This window comes from Pyxicephalus adspersus, chromosome 1 (assembly GCF_032062135.1).
Source record: "Pyxicephalus adspersus chromosome 1, UCB_Pads_2.0, whole genome shotgun sequence".
Lineage (NCBI taxonomy): Eukaryota > Metazoa > Chordata > Amphibia > Anura > Pyxicephalidae > Pyxicephalus > Pyxicephalus adspersus.
The window spans coordinates 9359649-9375498 of record NC_092858.1 but is presented as its reverse complement, the minus strand read 5'-3'; the positions used below and the strand labels follow the sequence as shown (position 1 = coordinate 9375498).

The 15850-nt window shown below is 40.1% G+C and overlaps 1 protein-coding gene across 1 annotated transcript in view; it reads left to right on the top strand.

Annotated features, from left to right (window-relative positions):
- Positions 1-11102, top strand: part of MOGAT2 (monoacylglycerol O-acyltransferase 2) — a 27501-nt gene extending 16399 nt beyond the window's left edge. The window contains exons 3-6 of the mRNA XM_072401865.1: positions 4034-4238; positions 5105-5279; positions 5625-5824; positions 9167-11102. Of these exons, the coding sequence (XP_072257966.1) occupies positions 4034-4238; positions 5105-5279; positions 5625-5824; positions 9167-9321 (735 nt within the window). The 3' untranslated portion in view covers positions 9322-11102. The remainder of the gene's footprint in view (positions 1-4033; positions 4239-5104; positions 5280-5624; positions 5825-9166) is intronic.
- The last annotated feature ends 4748 nt before the right edge of the window (positions 11103-15850 follow it).

Here is a 15850-nt window from a genome sequence, read left to right as displayed (position 1 = left end):
TATCCATCCATCTATCTATTATCTATCTATCTATCTATCTATCTATCTATCTATCTATCTATCTATCTATCTATCTATCCCTCTATCTATCCATCCATCTATCTATCTATCTATCGAGGTCATATATAGGCAAATGGTTGATTATATTTACTGGTTTTTGAACTGGTTCCATGGGCAAGAAAAAAGCTCTTGCTTGAGGCATGTTGAAAGCACTTTCTGGCTATTTCGATCCTTCTTTACATACTTTTTTTAGTATCAGTAGAAAGAAGATGAGCATCAATTAATGTGCATGATAACATGTACTGGAGAATAGTAGTATTCCTTTAAGTTGATGTCTATGGACCAATTTATCCTAAATAAAGAACGGTTACTGTTGTTTTGCAGATATAATATGGGCGCTTAAAGAGACTGAAAGAAGCCTAAAGACCAACTCCCAACCCAACTTCTCTTTTGGATTATATGACTCGTGGCATCATTTACTCACTTCCTTTGAGCCTAGGGCATTATTCACAAATGCCTAGGGGTGTGTGATATATACGAGCTAGGGCTCAGAATTGTATATAAAATACATGCAATTTGCAATGTTTATACAATGGTTGTGCAATGGCCAACTGATAACCTAATTTTTTAGGTTAAAAATCTGTTTCAGCACCTTGGACAGTTCAGCCCATGCCTTTGGTTCTGTTACACCAAAATCCACTTGGGGATGCCAAACTATCAGGGGGTTTAGGAAATGCTAGGAACACAACATGGGCAGGACAACTAGTAAATTTAGGAATCCCCGGATGGTTAACTATTTAGGTTTGAGAATCAGATGAAGAATGGCAGGGGAAGCATGCAATGATGCCCCTATGAGCTAGCTGTTCTATAGAGAAACTAATGGCACATGGACAAGGTTTTCTAACCTACACAGATATTTGGGCAGCTGGGTTTATACTTTTCATGAACTTTTGTGGAGTCACTAGTGTGACAGCCAACTAACAGGCAGTACAGATCCTTAGGGCAGTGTAGTCCTTCAGACTAGGATCTATACGTTTATCCTGGTGCAAGAACAGTTGTACAGAGGACAGAGGAGGACCAACCTTTATCTAGAAGGACTTCCCTTTCTTTAGAGAAGAGCTGAACGTCCAGCAGTCTACTTACACATTCCTAATTAGGGTTAGGTGTGTATCGCAGAGACCAGTACCAAAAAACAGATGGCAAAGGAACAAGGGTGGTTGATACTGCAATGCACCAATATCTCATGTCAATATCTCATATGTGTGGTCTTTGAGAGGCAGATATCTTTCTGAGAATGATAGCCAAGAGACATTTCCCCATCTCTATTATTGCACACACATATATTTGCTCTGCAGAGTTTATCACCTCCTGTGGTAGCCCCCGTGAAGCTATTAGTAGCTCAAACTGTTTTTTCATATTTTATACTGCATGCATCTTTATATTTATACTGCTTTTATGTATTTACACTGCAATAATTAGTGGAGGTTGTGCTGTTTGTGTTTTTAGTAGATTACAGCGAGAAGGCTTAGCTTAGTGATCATTAACCAAGAAAGCTCTGCCATTGTTTTGTATATGTCACCTATTCAGTGATATGAACCAGGATCTGTTTGTTTTCCTAGTTTGTGTTTAACTCGAATGGGAAACCTAAACAGAACTGGGCTTGAACTAAAAAGAACTTGGGTTCATGGTGAAAAAGCCGAGGACACTGACCGTGTGATAAGGAAAATATAATTTGATGTAGTAACCAAGGTTATGCAAAATTATTATTTTAAGGGGGACAGTGCCTGGGTTTAAAAATATTTAGCCAGGGCCAGATTTCCACAACTCTATCTGCAACAAGAGAAAAACATGTTTTTAAAAATGTCACAAGAATAAAATATCTTCATAAACTGCCCCATGGAAAAGATAATGTTGAATATTTACTAATCTGACAAGCATTTTTTTTGCCAGAGAGCAAGAAATCTGCTTGCTGAACTGACAAGTATATCCTGCAGGATGCAATGGTTTTTCTCTCTTGTCTCTTCTGTTTATGGGTCCACCAGTGGCCGCAGGTGTAGTCCCATGCTGACCTATGCTGTCCATCAATCCTTCCACTTCCTATCCATTTCTTTTATTCCACCAGTCTACCTTCTGTCCTTCTTTCCCTGGATCACCCTCACAGCTAGAGCTCCAAACAAAGCAGGGAGGGAACAACCTAAAGTATATGCATTGCCTAAACTTTTTTCATATTTAGGATATTTTGGATTTGGAGTAGAGGTTTTGTCCATTAGGGGAAACAACCCTTCACTTATCTCAGGGATTCACCAGGAAATAAGTGAAAATCTCTACAAGTACAGGGAAGACCCCACTCAGATAGTTGTTACCAGAAGAATTCTGCTATATTCCTGTTCATGTAAAAACCTAAAAATTTAGACATTCTATGATTTACTGTTTTAGTGACAATTTGAAGTCAAATCAGATAAAAAGATGGAATGTCCTCAATTTAGCATCTGCTCCTTCACTCTACAATATTCTGTGCTGCCCCTGCCACCTGCACACTGCAGTTTCCTGTGAAATCAGCTCTGCTCCCCCAGCTCTACAAGCGTCTCCTCTATCCCCTGCACACTGCATTCTACTATGACAATCAGCTCTTTACTGAACAAAACTATGTCCCCAGTCTGTACACTGCAATCTGCTTTCACAATATATCTGATTCACAATGTCCCCTCTGCTGCATCTGTCCCCTGCCACCTGCACACTGCATTCTGCTATGGCAGTTAGCTTCACTTCTTTATTGTACAAGTGTTCATTAGGTCCCCTATCTGCACACTATATTCTGCCATGACAATATCTCAGCTTCCCAATGTCCCCTCTGTCCTCTGGAACCTGAACAATTCAACTTTCCTCGGACAATCAGCTCCACTCTTCCTCTATACACATGTCTATGACATCCCCTACCATTTGCACCCTGCACTCTGCTATGACAGTAAGCTTTGCTCCTCAAGTGTTACCTCTGCTGTCTCTGTCCCCTGCCACCTGCACAATACAATTCGGCTCTGACAGTCAGATCCACTTCTGTGCTTTACAAATAATTTCTGTGTCCCCTGTCTGCACATTGCATTGTGCTATAACACCAGGCTCCATTCTTCCACTCTACAAGAGTCCATGCTGTCCCCTACCATTTCTGTGCTTTACAAGTAACCCTTATGTCCCCTGTCTGCACATTGCATTGTGCTATGACAATAGGCTCCATTCTTCAACTCTACAAGAGTCCATGCTGTCCCCTACCATTTCTGTGCTTTACAAGTAACCATTATGTCCCCTATCTGCACATTGCATTGTGCTATGACAATAGGCTCCATTCTTCAACTCTACAAGAGTCCATGCTGTCCCCTACCACTTCTGTGCTTTACAAGTAACCACTATGTCCCCTATCTGCACATTGCATTGTGCTATGACAATAGGCTCCATTCTTCAACTCTACAAGAGTCCATGCTGTCCCCTACCACTTCTGTGCTTTACAAGTAACCACTATGTCCCCTATCTGCACATTGCATTGTGCTATGACAATAGGCTCCGCTCTGCTCTACAAGAGTCCATGCTGTCCCCTACCATTTCTGTGCTTTACAAGTAACCACTATGGACTATGGCCCATGTCTGGACATTGCATTGTGCTATGACAATAGGCTCCGCTCTGCTCTACAAGAGTCCATGCTGTCCCCTGCCACCTGAACACTGCACTCTTCTACGACAGCCCAGCCACTTCAGCTCTGATCTGTCCTCTGCCTGTATTCTACACTCTGTCCTGACTAATAACTTCAACATTGTACTTCATCAGTGTCCCCCCTGTTGTTCCCTTTCATCTGTACAGTATACTCCGCTCTGACATCTTATCTTCACAGACTTACCACTTCTGGAACGCTTCTGGCACACTTTTGCTAGTGTTTCTTTATCTACACAAGCATCCCCAGTACTGTTATTGTTTGTCCCAAACTCTGGTCTCTTTCTTTAGATAAGCCAATGAATAATAGTTTTCCATGTTTGTGTTTTGTAGTTAGTGAAGACAGCCGATCTTGATCCTCGTCAGAATTATGTGGTTGGTTTCCATCCTCATGGCGTTCTGGTGGCTGGAGCCTTCACCAACTTCTGTACAGAGGCCACTGGATTCCCTGAGCTGTACCCTGGGATCAGTCCATACCTCCTAATGTTACCACTATGGTTCCGAGCACCATTCTTCAGGGATTACATCATGGCCGGGGGTAAGTTCCATGTGTGTGAGTTCAGGAACAGGGCCGGCACATGTCATGGGATATGGCTATAGATAGCACAGAACATTAAAGATCTCATGCCATATGGTAAAGTACCCAAATCACATGGGGGGCACACAAACAGAACAAATCAAGGTATGGTGACAGATGCCCTGACATTCAAGGACTTTTACATGCTGGCAACCATTATAACTTCTTGTTGGTCGTTTTAAATGCAATTTAAATTTTTTAAATCTGTCCTCCAGTCTTCCCTTCAGTTTTGCACAGTTGTACAGGCTCCTCTCTCTTCTAGACTGAAAATGCTTATCCTGATTTTACTGCAAACTTTGAGGTTAACAAAATGTGCATTAGAAGCTGAAGCAATTTAGATAGAGCCTGTCTCACTTGCTGGCAGGAAGACATCCAGCATTATCTAGTAGCTTCCTCCCCAGCCAGTTTCTGGCCCACTTTATTGTTAATTTAGTTATTTCAATCATGAAGGCTCAGCTTCACATTTGGGCAATACCTATGGTAGTCTTTACAAATGCAACCTGCCTTGGAAAACCCTTTCTCACATCCATTATGCAAGACATTTCATTACTTGCATAATTTCCAAAAGAGAGCCCACCTCTTCCAATCCAACAGGGATTCTAGACTTCCCCTATGCTAACTCTCTTATGGAGAGTTCCACTAACTTCCTACCCAGTGAAACCAGAACAAAAATGGGTGGAAATCTCTCCAAAGGAGGCTCATATATTTGTTCTCCTTTCTAGACAAAACTCAAATTGTACAGGAAAAATGTTTTAAACAAAAGCACAAATTTGGAACATTTGGGACATGTCTAATTATATATCACTTTCATTATTATCCATCCCTAGGACTGATCCCCTCAGACAAGGACAGCGCTTCCTATTTGCTGAAGAGCAAGAAGGGAGGAAATGCAGTAGTCATCGCAGTGGGTGGAGCTCCGGAGTCACTGGACGCCCGACCTGGCGCTTTCACATTGCTGCTAAAAAACAGGAAAGGATTTGTCAGGCTGGCCATACAACATGGGTAATGCTAATTTCTAATATTTGGTCCTTTTACCATTTGGTAATCTAGCATTGAAAGCATTTTGTTATATCTGTTCAATAAGTGCAAAAAAAAGTACTGTAATGATGAGGGATTCATTTAAGGACCCATGTGGTGCACCTACTGCCCATGGGCTGTCTTACAGCAATGTACCAAATGTTAATGAGTGGGGTGCCACGGTGCAAGGGTCTGAATCCCACTTTAGTGTTCATTATCTCCATTCTCAAGTGCTTTGCACCTGAAGCCAAGATTAATAGTTTCTTGGTGTCTGTGGCCCAAGGGCTCCAGTCTTTCTTCTTCTTTCACCTCCTCCCTATTCCTTTTCAGGGCTTCCTTGGTTCCGGTGTTCTCCTTTGGAGAAAATGAGCTTTTTGACCAAGTGGACAATCCCAGAGGCTCCTTCCTTAGAAAATTTCAGGAGAAGCTCCAGAAGATCATGGGTGTAGCCTTGCCCTTGTTCCATGCTCGAGGCATTTTTCAGTACAGCTTTGGTCTGATACCCTACAGGAAACCAATTCACACCATTGGTAAGTTGTCCTACCAAGGATATTCAGTCATGAGTCTTATTGCTTTGCTGGGCAACCTATTGATATCTAGATTATGAGGATATGCTTACGCTACAATAATGTTAAGGTAAGGGTCCACTGTTTCCCAACATTTGACGTGCATTGCTATTTCCCAACGTTTGATGTGCGTGTACCTCCAGAACAGGTCATCAAAATCCCATTGGCTTCCATTGTGCAGTTTACAGTTTTCTCTTGACCTTCTTTGTGTCCTCTTAAAATGTCCAAAGTTGTCTATAGTACAAAAACAGTGTTCATTGGACCAATTGCCATTGGCATTAGTGACATCGCTAAATGAAGTCTGTTAAGTGCACTGAGGTGTGACTAATATGGCAAATGTGGTGCCTTCATTGATGTTCCTACATTCTAGGAACAGATCTGAATTATTAATGAGTTGCAGACACTCCACCATAATGGAAAAAGCAGAGGGTACCACCTGTTCTCCATCAGTGACATAGAGCGGTGTTATAGTGACACTTATACCAGCACAATAGATGCGTGCACTTAGATACCTAAATAGGCATTGATGGTAATGGACTGTTCAGGTCAAGTTGATTAGTTAAGCATGGAAACTAATATGGGGGATACAAGTTTAATGTGTACAATCTTTTGCTTCACTGTGAGTGAAAATTCATTACCAACTCTTGAGTACCCTGGACGAGCCTGAGAATTTTCGGGTCATTATCATTGATAGCTTGACTTGTAATAGAAACACAGTCAGTTAGGTTGAAAAAAGTCCATAAGTCCATGAAGTTAAACCACTAAGGAAATAAACACATCTCAGATAAATCCCTATAGTTATTCCAGAAGAAGGCAAAAAAAACCTTATAAACCCTGGTTCAAATTGCTCCAATAGGGGCAAAAAAATCCTTCCTGATCCCGTGAAGCAATCAGATGTTCCCTGGATAACAGTCTCTGTTATCTTTACTTTAAAGCATTAATAACCAGTTATATTCCGTGCTTCTAGAAATCATCCAGCTTTTTCTTAAATCAATCTATAGCACTACTTCCTTATGCAGAGATTAAACTTTGTTTCCTCCAGATGCAAAAATGTCTTTTGCAATGACCCTAAAGTGATTTTACATTACCCTAAAGTAATCTATTATCTTTTTTTACCCTAAACCCCATTGGGGTGCATTCATAAAGTAGAAAACTTGGCATCCTTCTCTGGTGAAGAATCTTCCAGGTCCACATGTTTTCAATGGCAGTGATGGATTCTCCATCAGAGAATGTTTGATGAATGTCAAATTCCCTGCTTTATAAATAGACCCCATTGCATGTAATCTATAGAGTTTGATGACCTGGGTCATACTTACTCTTACTCTTTGTAAGTCCCAAGACTTGGCATCGTACAATAATAATGGGACTAAGGTTTTTCTGTTTTTAGTATTTTTATTGGTTCCATTTGTGCTTTTTGGGGAAATCTTACAAGGTTATGACAGGAAAGAAGGGAAATTATTGCAGTGTAGTTCGTTAGTATTTCATATGATATTAGTATGATTATTATATTTGATATTATAATATATTAGTATCACAATAAAGCTCTTTTACAGACAATGGTTATGTTTTGTGGTTGTGTAAACTTATCCTTAGTAAGGGTTCAGTTTTGGTTTGGTGTTAAGCATTCGAGGAAGGAATATGAATAATTAAGTGTGGCAGACACTCCACCATAGTAAATCGAGTAGAGGCCACTACGTGTTCTTTATCACTTACTTGGAACTGTGTCACAGTGGCACATAAGCCAACTCAATGGAATATCCAAAGGGAATACTCAGATAGTTCAGCATTGAGGTTAATAGGACTGTACAAGACAACCTGAACAATCTGGCATGGAAACTAAACTTTAGAAAGTCTTTAAAAAAGGTTCTTCAAAATCAATATATGCTGCTAATTAGGTCAGAATAAAGGTGAATCATGACATTAATTACTAGCAAAACTACAGTATATTTACATATTACATATTTGTATATATTACACATTTGTGGCTTAAAGCTCATGCCAGGGCAAATAGTTAAGAGTTGCCACCAGAGCAGGAAAAGCGGGGGTACTTTGCAAATGGAGGCACCTGTACTATGGACAAATATCAAGAGAAGATGTTGCTCGCTTTAGAAAGATAACTTCTTATCTCCCTTTTGGTCTACAAGCCAGGAGTGAATGGAGTGAGTGGAACAAGTGAATGGAAAGCTACCTAATGGAATCACATAAAAAGGGGTTACCTTTTCCTAGTTTCTCCACAACTAAAAAACGTTTGACTTTAGATACACATTAAATACTTTTTCCCAACATTTAGCTCCATCCTACGCGTTTCACTATAGTTGGCATCCTCGGGGGTGGAGCTAACAAGCGGGACAAGTCCATATATAGGTAAAAGGGGACCATATAGTCCGCCCAGCATCAGAGGATTTTTTGTCCAGGAGAAGGCGCTATTACTTTCCTATGATTGAAGCACACCTTGACCATTGCTCTGTTTTAGTGGTCCACCTAAATCGATGAGTGCATGAGCATGTTGAACAGAGGGTAATGAAATGTGAGAATATTATTTATTGTAATGAAGGATAAATTCTGGAGAACTGAACTGATGAATATGGGTTTCTCTTGCTTTTTGGATTTGGATCTCTTTGGCATTTTAGTTAAGGATGGAAAGTGGCATCAACAATTGATATGAACAAGACCCTTATCCTCTGTATACATAGATGAGGACAAGGCTTCTATCAGAAGGGACACTCCGGATCTTGCTGACAAGCCAGATATGATGACAGCAGGTCTGATAGATGGATGAATAATTTGTCTTATGGCCGGCTCTAATGTGACAAGCAAACAGAGCATTGTACTCAGTGTTCCCCTAGATACTGTTACGTGCTGGCTGCTGTCAGGTTCGGTATTATTAGATCAAGGTAATTGCACTAATGTCCACTCCTAGACAGTATTATGTAAAGTCAGCACCGGGGTGAATGATCTCTGCTGTCAGGTCCCCCTGGCTGGGTCACTTTTTCCATATTTCCTATTGACGGGCTATAATCAAGGCGAGAGTCACCAGGTCCATACTTTCCTACCCTATTTTGAACACAAAAAAGAAATTTGGCCCATAAATTCAGGGAGTGACAGGTGCTCCTTATAAGGGTAGCAGAGGTCTAGATTGACCCATGATGCCTCAAATGCAGATCAAGGAATAAAGAGAATGACAAACATGGCATCACAATGGTGAAGAGCAATGGTTGGTTGGATTTGGTTTACCAGAACCTACCTATAGCTTAGTGATTTTGGTTATTTTCCACAATCAATGGCTGATATTTACTTTTCTTGCAGTTGGAAAGCCAATCAAAGTGACGGAAAATCAGAGCCCATCGGATGAAGAGGTGGACATGCTGCATAAACTCTACATGGAGAAGCTGAGCGAATTGTTTGAGGAGCATAAAACTCAATATAACGTCCCGGCCGATAAACATCTGAGCTTTGTATAATGGCTGCAGGAAGCCAAGTGACTGTAATTTTCACTCACCTCCGGCATAAGGAAAACCATATCCTTACCTCTCAGGGATAACTTTTTGTTATTTACTTGTATTCTCTCCCTGTCAGATTGGTCAGGTTGTAAGGCCATCCAATCGCCTCCCTAAGCTCTGTGTTGATTATGGGGACACATGCTGTTAGGATTACATTAAAAAACTAAGTGCTTTGCCGAATGACAATTTTATCCTCATCCAGTAGCCCTGACAAAGAGCCAGTTATCAGCCCTGAGCACAGACAAGATATAGGGCATCCTCTCTGGCATTCAGCTGACATGGCTGTTTTGACTGGGAGAGAATACAACTAAATAACAGCACACACATCCATTCTTAAAAGATAAGCCTTAACAATATTGAAAGAGCAGATTCAGGTGTTACTAATGCCTCATCCTGATCCTGGTTCCATTTAAAGCAAATTCATTATTTTTATGTGAATATAAAAAATTCCCACTTTTCACCATCCTACCTGCTGAAATGTATCTATCAAACGTCCATCAAACCCACTGACACCATACTGAAGTACTCCTCATCATAAACCAATGCATACCTCTTGCTTAGTGAATATCAGTCTACCGCTAATAAAATTAGGCATCCCCGGCATATAACAAGCCAATAATGCTACAATTAATTTTTTTGTCACATGGCTGTCCAGACACAGAGCTGCCTTACACAATCACAACCATTCTGTCATTCCCTCCCTGGTATGAAAGTGGCCATAATAAGATTTAAATTGAGTCTTCCAAAGCTGCCCCTACATGTGGCAATTTAATGGAGTGATCAAACTTTTACTTACTTTTTTGTTGAATTGAGCAAATCAATTGCGGACATTAAATGTAGGGTCATAAGGAGACAGGTTTGAAATTGCCCTGGTGGAAAAATCCAATTGATCTCCCAACATGCTGGAATAAAGATACCAGCTTATTGCCCGGTTTGGAGTCTGTTGGTACATCACCTCCATGGGTGGGAGATGACTTATTTGCCAGAGATACCAGAAATTTGCACAGAAATTTGTTTTGTTAGCTTAAACTGACTCTGTCTGCACCCAGCCTATATACTAAATACTTACCTTTCCAGCACATCAGGTTTTGGAATGCTCCTGCTTCACTGCTCTCCAGCTACTGGTAATATCTACAGTCTTATGCCTGTTTCCCCCTACCACACACAGTGGTATCTTCCGCTGGATCTATCATCTTATAGATATACAATGCAGTGGGAGAAACCATTGCATGTGGCGGGGGTGCAACTTATTCACACACCCAGAAGTGGTTGGAAAGCTACAATGCAGTAGCATTGCAAGACACAATCTGCTGGAAAGGTAATTATAATTTAGCATGTGGACTTGGTGTAGAAAGAACCCTGTGCTGGTTCCTTATGATTAAGTGATAGAAAACTCTTGTTTTAAAGGGAGAATCCTTCACTTTTGGAACAACCTATTCATTTATATAAAACAGTTAAAATGTAATTTTATGATTTGTTTTATCTGGCAAAATATGTTTTGTTCAGCCGCAGCTGTGTTTCTCGCACCCCCCTCACATAAGGGTGACAACACTACTGTGGTCATGAAGCTACCGGTGTCACCTCTCCACTTTTATTATATCCCCTGGACAAGTGATCATTATTTTCTATTATCCATCCATGTACCTAAAAAATGTTGGGATAAAAGTCTGATGGTTTGTTATGCTTGAAGCCTATTTTTTTTATCTGGTGTTCCGCTTTATTGTGTAGTCCCTCCCCTCCCATCCACTTATCTCACCCCGCTCTCTTCTCATAGACTAGATCCGATTAATGGATTCTAATCATAACAATGCAAATCAATTATATTCTATTCTAGAATAAAAGTGACGGGATCTTCTATTTAAAGCGTTCATTATTGTCAACCTGGAACAAGAACTGTGTCATATGGTACATATAGAAAAATAGGAACATGGAAAAATAAAACCAATGCAGCCACTCCACCTATGTACTGTAGGCTGAACTGTATTACTTGTTTAGTTTAAATCTAGTTGAAGCTGTGCCCAGAGTGCAGCGTTTGACCTGGATTTCAAAAAAACTAATTTTGCCCACTAGGAGGGCGCCACTGAGCTTTAAAGTGTTCCAATATTTAATTAAACATTTTAGATTACTTTCATAGTATGATCTCTGTTTCTCTTCACAGTGCAAGTCTAATCCTTTCATAAAACCTTTTTTTTATTTCGTGCAGCAGCTTCTAATTTCCCTGCCAGAACCATGGTGAATAAGCGTATTTAGACTACTTCCCATAATGCACCGCTCCCGTCTCTGTCTTAGCTGTGTGAGTGGTACAGATGGCATGACCTGCTATAGACAAATAGAAAGTCAAGGTCAGGAGTTTCATAGGGCATCACCTGTCAGGTGACCTCTGACTCTGAAATCAATGTTACATGCAGACTACAGTACACCCCCCTCTATGTCTGCATAACATACTAGGAAGGTGTTCTGCTCTCCATATATGAGAACTGGGAAGGGCTGACATCAGTTTGTAGTGCAGCAGTTGAGGTCAGAATCCATGTCATGTTTTATGGTGTTAGGTGCTCCCTTGTTGAGGACATTTCCCTGAACTTCCTGTTCCCAGAGACAAAATAGGAAATACATGCAAAAAAGAATTTCAAAAAGGACAACTTTTCCATCATCCCCTGTTTAGTGACAACTATACATATGGACTGGTGAGGGCTGTTATATCAAGTTGTTTGGCTACAGGGACAAAAGAATGTTTTTGTAAACCAAGGACAACATTTGGGATAACTGCATACCAACTGTGAAGCATGATGATGGAAATGGGGTTACTTTGCTGTCTTAAGCTGCGTACACACTTCCAATAATTATCATTGGAAACGAAAGTCAAACGACCGATCGGCCGAAAAAAGATGACCAATGATGCCGATGAACGAGGATTGTCGCTGGAAATGAACAACCATCACAGCGGATCTGGTTGGCCGACGGTCATTCACTATCTATGGTTCTAGTTGTTTAGTGATCGTAGATGTTTCTGCAATACACTTTCCCCTTTACATGTCACTCCATACATCGTTCAAACGATTGTATCCACCTACTACACTATTGGTGGATTATATTTGAAGGATCGTATCGTTACAACATGTACAGAATTGTGCAAAATACGATCGTTCAAATATAATCGTGCATAATCGTTGATCGATCGTAATCGTTCGTTTTCCAACGATAAATATTGAAAGTGCGTACCTAGCTTTAGGGTCTGAACAGCTTGTAGTTATTGAGCAAACAAATGAATAACATAAGGAAATAAAAACTTTCATACTGGAGTCACCTAAAATCTGCTGGCACTGCAAATACCTGACAGGTACTCTTTATATACATACTTGCTATCGTTACACCATAGGTCACATGATTTCAGAAAAGGGCAGTACAGTACAATGATAAGATCTATATTTCACAATTTGTTCTGTCTCATGGATAAACACAGCACCTGCACTGCATGATCAGAGCTTGGCGGTGCAGTTTTTTTTATAGTTATTTACTTTCAAGTTTTTCAGAAACTTTTCTACCCCATTGATAAGAATCCCAACTCTACTATGAGCATACCGGCTCCTGTAGGGTAGGGGGGTCACTTCTTACTGTTTTTGCTGTTCCTGAACTAGTATTTGTCTCTGTGTATTGCCGAGCCCAGCAAACCAGTGTATATATAAATCCGTATATGTATTATCAATGCTGCAGCCAGACTCATCCATCCTTCCCACCGCTCCTCTTCCGCTGCTTCTCTTTGTAGTTCCCTTCATTGGCTTCCATTTCACCTTAGAATCAAATTCAAGATCCTGTTCTTTGCCTTCAAATCCCTACACAGTTCTTGTCCCACTTAGCTTTCTGACCTGATAGAAAAATACTCCCCAGCCGCTCTCTTTGTTCCTCCAATGATCTACTAATGACTTCCTCACTCATAACCTCATCACACACACGGCTCCAAGACTTTTCTAGAGCTGCCCCGACTCTCTGGAATGGTCTTCCTCATCCTATTCAGCTTGCTTCTACTTTCTGCACATTAAAAAGAGCCCTCAAAACCCAACGCTTCAACCTCACCTACCTGTCTTCTTCTGTCTTTTGAAACCCTCACTACTCACCATTCCATATCCCCTTCCAATTGTGTGTTACTTCCCCCACCTCTTAGATTGTACGCTCTTTGGGGCAAAGTCCTCTCCTCCTCCTGTGTCACTGTCTGTATCTGTCTGTCATTCCCAACCCGTATTTAATGTACACCGCTGCGTAATATGTTAGCGCTATATAAATCCTGATTAATAATATTAATAAGAGGTGGACACTGGGAGGTGCAAATTGGGCTGCTGCACGAAGGCTCTGGACCCTTCTCAGTCAACGGGGCTCCCTCCAATTCAGGGGGTGTAAACAGGGGCTTGAAAGGTTTGAAAATAGAGACAGTCCCTCCAATTGGGAAGTATGAATAGGTGATGAGTGGAGGTATGGTGCCACTTGCCTCCTGATGCTGAGGAGGGGCTAAATATAGGTAAGGCATGTGGTGGAGGTTGGAGGATTGGCATCTGACCTAAACCGACATGAGACCCCAGGTGTGACATTTAAAGCTTACCTATAAAGACAATGATAGCACAGGGGTGTCCCAGCTCAGAGAGATCTAGATGAATCTGTTTCATGTTTAGAAATAGTGAAAAAAAGCCGGTCAAAGCTGATATTTTTTGGTCCAAATTTCGAGGTTATGGTATTTGACCATTTCATCATTTAGAATAAATTGTAATGAAGTCTATGGAAGCTGACTTAATTACAAACCCCAAAACATGATACTATCACCCACATTGCTGGAAATGTCAGGGGGACCTTTAAAAAGGGTCCCCAAATAAACATTTTTAGAAAAGCCTGTTTTTTCCTTTAAATCATTGCGGAAATATGAACGGGAAAATATGTTTTTAAAGTACCTGCTGACTTTTTAAAGTAATTGGAAAGCCCCTGAACATAGTATTGTCACCAAAGTTGCTGGGGTAGGGTAAAGGGTCAGAGATCTGTTGGAACATGTCCCAAAATATTTTAAAGAAGCTAGCAGTTTTTACATAAATTAAAGGATCAATGTTTTTAAAGCCACTAGGAGGGTTTATTTGAATCTGAGTTCACAAGCAACCCAGGATGTCGATCAGCAATAGGTTTTTGTTCCCAGTCAATTGGAAATATTCCTTAAAATGTGACACATTCATTCCTAGTAAAGAGGACACTTGCTGGCTGCAGGCTAGGAGAGAAGATGAGAAATGAAGGGGAATAAAAAGGAAATAGAAGAGAAAAGAGGTGAGAAGGGGAAAAAAAGAGGAAAGAGATAAAAAATAGAAGAGGAAATTGATGAAAAAAAAAAGGAAAAAGAAGTTAAGAGGAAATAGAAAAGGAAAGAGAAGAGACAAGAAAAGAAGAGGAAAAAGATGATAAAATAGAAAAGGAAGAGAATAGAAGAGAAGGGAAAAGAAACAGACAAGAAAAGAAGAGGAAAGAGAAGAGAAAATAAAATAGAAAAGTAAGGGAATAGAAGAAAAGGGGAAAGAGAAGAGAAGCTGAAAAAGAAGAAGAAAGAGAAGAGAAGATAAAATAGAAAAGGAAGAGAATAGAATAGAAGGGAAAGAGAAGAGGAAAAAGAAAAAAAGAGAGCAAAGAGAACAGATGATGAAATAGTAAAGGAAGAAAATAGAAGAGGAAGGGAAAGAGAGGAGAAGAGGAAAAAGAAGAAAAGTAGAGCAAAGAGAAGATAAAAACAGAAGGAAGAGAATAGAAGGGAAAGAGAAGAGAACATAAAATAGAGGGGGAAGATAATAGAAGAGAAGGAAAGAGAAGAGAAGAGGAATGGGAAGAGAAGATAAAATAGAAAATAAAGAGAATAGAAGACAAGGGGAAGGAAAAGAGTAAAATGAAGAAAGGAAGAGATGAGAAGACAAAATAGAAAAGGAATAGAATAGAAGAGAAGGGGAAAGAGAAGTGAAGATGAAAAAGAAGAAAAGAAGAGGAAAGAGAAGTGAAGATGAAAAAGAAGAAAAGAAGAGGAAAGAGAAGATAAAATATAAAACTAAGAGAAAAGAAGAGAACAGAAAAAGGAAGAAAAGAAGAGAAAAGAGAGAAGAGAGAAGAAGATAAAATAGAAAAGGAAGAGAATAGAAGAGAAGGGGAAAGAGAAAGCGAAGAGAAAAAAAGAAGAGAAAAGAGAACAGAAGATAAAATAGAAAAGGAAGAAAAGAGAAGAGAAGGGGAAAGAGAAGAGGAAAAAGAAGAAAAGAAGAGGAAATAAAAGATAAAGTAGAGGAGGAAGAGAATAGAAGGGAAGGGAAAGAGAAGAGGAAATGGAAGAGAAGATAAAATAGAAAATGAAGAGAATAGAAGAGAAGGGGAAAGAGAAGAGGAAAAAGAAGAAATGAAGAGGAAATAAAAGATAAAGTAGAGGAGGAAGAGAATAGAAGGGAAGGGAAAGAGAAGAGGAAATGGAAGAGAAGATAAAATAGAA